This window comes from Plasmodium inui, assembly GCF_000524495.1.
Source record: "Plasmodium inui San Antonio 1 unplaced genomic scaffold supercont1.107, whole genome shotgun sequence".
NCBI classification, from domain to species: Eukaryota; Apicomplexa; class Aconoidasida; order Haemosporida; family Plasmodiidae; genus Plasmodium; species Plasmodium inui.
In genome coordinates this window covers 2,781-7,029 of record NW_008481941.1, presented here as the reverse complement: position 1 = coordinate 7,029, position 4,249 = coordinate 2,781, and the positions used below count along the sequence as shown (strand labels likewise).

General features: G+C 30.3%; 1 protein-coding gene across 1 annotated transcript; it reads right to left on the bottom strand.

Moving 5' to 3' along the window:
* Positions 1 to 299: 299 nt before the first annotated feature.
* On the bottom strand, positions 300 to 1,077 carry C922_05596 (hypothetical protein; the record flags this gene model as incomplete). The annotated part of the gene is made up of 2 exons (XM_008821167.1): positions 300 to 816; positions 998 to 1,077. The coding sequence occupies 2 exons, from the start codon at positions 1,075 to 1,077 to the stop codon at positions 300 to 302; spliced, it is 597 nt and encodes a 198-aa protein (XP_008819389.1).
* Positions 1,078 to 4,249: the final 3,172 nt, after the last annotated feature.

Here is a 4,249-nt window from a genome sequence, read left to right as displayed (position 1 = left end):
AATGAATAAGATAGGCAAATGTCATTATGCGGGAGCATATATCGACTTACCAGTAGGAATAAAAACATTAACACGGAATACATTTGGGGAGCAGAAAATTGCATTTTCTTGCCCTATCATATAGTGTAATTTTTTCTTTTTCTTCTTTTGTCTCCATTCCATGTGTTATAAATTCTATTCAAATTAATTTCAAACATTTAAAGTAAATGAACATGTTGAATGTACAAACGCCTTAACAGACACTATTTTTTCCCCTTCGGTTCGTATTACTTGAATGCATCGTTTTCATTTGACATTCCTCACAGAGCATTTTTATTTAATTCTTCGTTCCATTTATCATCAATTGTGCTCAAAAATGCTTTAAAATCGTCTCTAGTTAAACATAGTAAATTATTAAAAATTTCTTGTTTACAACTTATAGGTAGGAAAGTGTACGAAAAATAAATGTCCAAATCATGACTTATCCTGGATAGATATTTAACCCATATATCAGTCCACATTTTATTTCTCCACTGGGCATCCATCAATTCTGTGAAATCTACATATTCAGATGCCATTTCTATGATAGCCCCGTACCATTGGCTACTCAATTTTTGAAGAAATTCGGATTGTATTATATCTTCCGCTTCCACTTCATGCAACTGAACGTAATCTATATATGAATCCGAAGAATCAACGAGTGTCACATATGGTATGTTACTATTGCTAAAGGTCTCAGTCGAAGTCTCATCCGCTTCATGCAAAATTCTTCCGACTCTAGGATCTAATTTACCTCCACTTATATGTTGTGTATGGATCGAACGTTTAAAAGGACCTCTGGCAAGGGGGAAAAATATGTTGAATCGTGTGCTCGTAAAATTATTTCTCTAATTATTTTTTTTTTTTTTTCATCTGTTCCTTTAACTAAAAATTAAATATTTTTCATTATTATACATGCATATTTGTGTATTAATGAACACATATTTATGTAAAACTGATGGTCACGCATCAACTTTACCTTATATCACACGAAGAGTCAGATTGCCAAAACGTGAAGAATAAGGCAATAATATTTAATAGAAGTGTAATTGAATTCATTGTTGCCTTGTTACAGATTGATTTTATGGATAACAAGAGGAATAAAACAAATTAAACAATTTTCTTTTAGTTGTGCTTATTTCCTGTAGTTGCAACTGACGCTTGAAATGCAGATACTCTTTCAACTAATTTTTTATTTTTTTAAAAGGTCGAGTGAATAGTATGTTGCAATGAATAATTAATTTTTTAGTATTTTTTTAAAAAAATTGACAGTTCTATTAAGTAACTTGTCATATATTTCTTAATACAGATTTTTGTAGCAGGAAAATGACGCAATTCCGTCCTCGCGAAGAATCAATTCTTAATTTTTATACAAATAGATACTTTTGTTGTGAGGTTTACAACAAATAGAAAAATATATAGCTATATATTATACATAGATACCGTTATGGTTTAAAAATGATTCAAATTGAAAGGTATACTGGAATTAATCTGAATGCAGCGTATTTTCGTCAAAAACAACAGCTGTAATGTGATTAAAATTTTGCTTCACTGAAAAGTATAGCTTCAATTTAAATATATATTGAAACAAAGCTTCTTAGAATTATTTTTACTTATTTTTTTTGCTCTTTACGCAATAACCCCTTTCCGTTTTTTTTTTAGCAATCATTTGACTTTTTGGATTTCTTAATACAGCTATTCTTTAAGCATGTATCTTTATTTTGTATACAGTGAAACCATAATCCATTCCTGCATGTATTTAAATTATGGTTGTTGACATATTTTTAAGTTTTGTCGCCCCCATATGTACCTAAATATCTATGTACAAATATGTACGTATGAAGATATGTACGTATAGAAATATGTACATAAAAATATATCGGTAAAAATATGTATATAGAGGATATATATGTAGAAATATGTAAACATATATATATACCTGAACGTATAGAAAGAAGATTCAGATTAATATGATTAGTTTCTCTTATTGAAAAATACACTTATACGCCTCCGAGCCTCAAAATAATCAGAAATTCTTATTATATACAGCATCTGAAAAAGAATGCGCTCTTTATCATAAAATGTTTTGAGCCGCTAATAAGAAGAAGTGTCAAGGAGGTTATTTATGTATGGTAAGGAACCGTAACATTTCTTTCGAAAGAAAAAAGAGTTTGCAATGTAAGAAATGAAAGAAGGGGAAGAATAAATCTATGAATGAAATGGACCAGATGTATCCTGCCTCCAACGTCGGTATTACATTACTAGCCGGTACAAGTCCTATTTATCTTTTTTTACTTTGTGATAAGCCAATTTTTTTTAGAAATAAATATTTCTATCATAATCCAACAAGCATTTTTTAATTTATTGCTTTCACATATACTCTTAGCTATCACATCCAGTCCTTTCGATCTTTTCATTTTATTCTTTTCATATAGATATGTTTCAATTTAGTGTTAATCGTAGAAGGAAACATAAATAAAAGAATAAACTATTGATATTATTAATATGAGAGCCTCTTCACATCGAACTTTATGCATAGGTGTGTTAATTATTCTATGCCATAAGGAATTAGCATAATAGTGCGTAAATGACGGTAATATGTGAAAGGGAACCAGTAAAAATATTAATTGTTAACTGCTTTAAATAGAAAAGGATAACTGTTTCAATAAAAGAATGTTCACACCTATCCATAAATGAAATTTCACGTCTAAGAACAGAACATTAGTACTGCCGTTATTGACGTTGTCTATTTTTACCTTTATTTTTTCCTGCAATTGTGATAGTAGTGCCTGCAGTTATTCTTAAGCTCTATAAACAGACATGTGTGACCTTAATTTGTTCGGTTCTTACGACTATATATGTCATTACATTGCCGTACCCCTTTTCTCTTAGGTTCCCTTTATCAAGGATTCTTCTATATTAACTTATTTTTTGTTATTTCGTCATCTCCTACCCTCCCTTATTCTTCATACATTTCCATAATTATTCATCCAACAATTCATGCAGAATTTTGTTCGACATTCTTTACTAGCAATCATTCTTACAATTGTTGCTTTTTCCGTGGGAATTCGATACATACATATATATCTCCCTATACTTGTGCTTTAAGGGCTGCGTATTATGCAAATTAGTGGCGCCCATCCTTTTAACGAAATATATGAAACGAAATGAAAAAACCAGATAAATAAAACTTCAAGCCCATTATTAATTCTTTCAACCGTATGGCATAATTTTACTGATAAAATCGCATTTGTGTAAATTATTAATACATCGCGTTTGCGAACAGTTAATGTTCATATTACCACAAAGTCCTCAGGCAAAACTAAAAGGAAACCTATGTTGCATTTAAAACAATGCATTAGAAATGTGTCTTATCATTATTAAGGACAAAAAATCCTGAGTTAATAAAATAGAAATGTATAAATCCGATGACCCATCAATATTGAAAGTGCAAAATGAACTATAACCTATCACGCCAGTATGTGGCATTAAGTAAACATAATGGCCAATTCAAGGTAAACAATTCATTATACTCCATAAAAGAAAATATTCATATGATACCTATATTTTTATTATTTCTATAACTTATATGCAGCGAATATATATTTCATCGTTATTCGAAACTTTTGAAACGATTTTTCCAGAAAATCAATTCTCATGATAAAGAATTACTACGACAATGCCCCAAGAGAGAAATATTACAATATGCATTTTTCTTGTAAAACATTTCTAATTCACCTTTTGACGCATTTAAGATTTGGTATTCATTGTTTATCACTATAATGGGCAATATATATAGACATCTCACCGTCAACATTACACCGTTGAAGTATGCACAAAATGTTTCTGTTTAAAATAGTAGTACATGTCAGAGGGACACCACATAACTAAGGAAAAACTCCCCAGGTAAATACACAATTAAGTTAAAATGGCTAGTTGCGTGGCCCATAAGAGAATAATTTAACTATTCCTAATGTTCATACCTAAATAGTAGTGAAACCATCGTTAACAAATATTTATGAAATTACACAGTGCGAAGAAGTTTTAAACTAAAAATCACACACCCGTTTCAGCGCTTGTTATAAACATGCCTTATAAATAATAGCCCAGAAGGAAACGTAAGTTACTTAGCTGGTCAAAACATAATCCCCCTGTAAACATCTAATTTGACATAAGAGGTCCTTATATACTTTAGGAGACAACACAGAGTAATACTTTTAATAAGAACAGC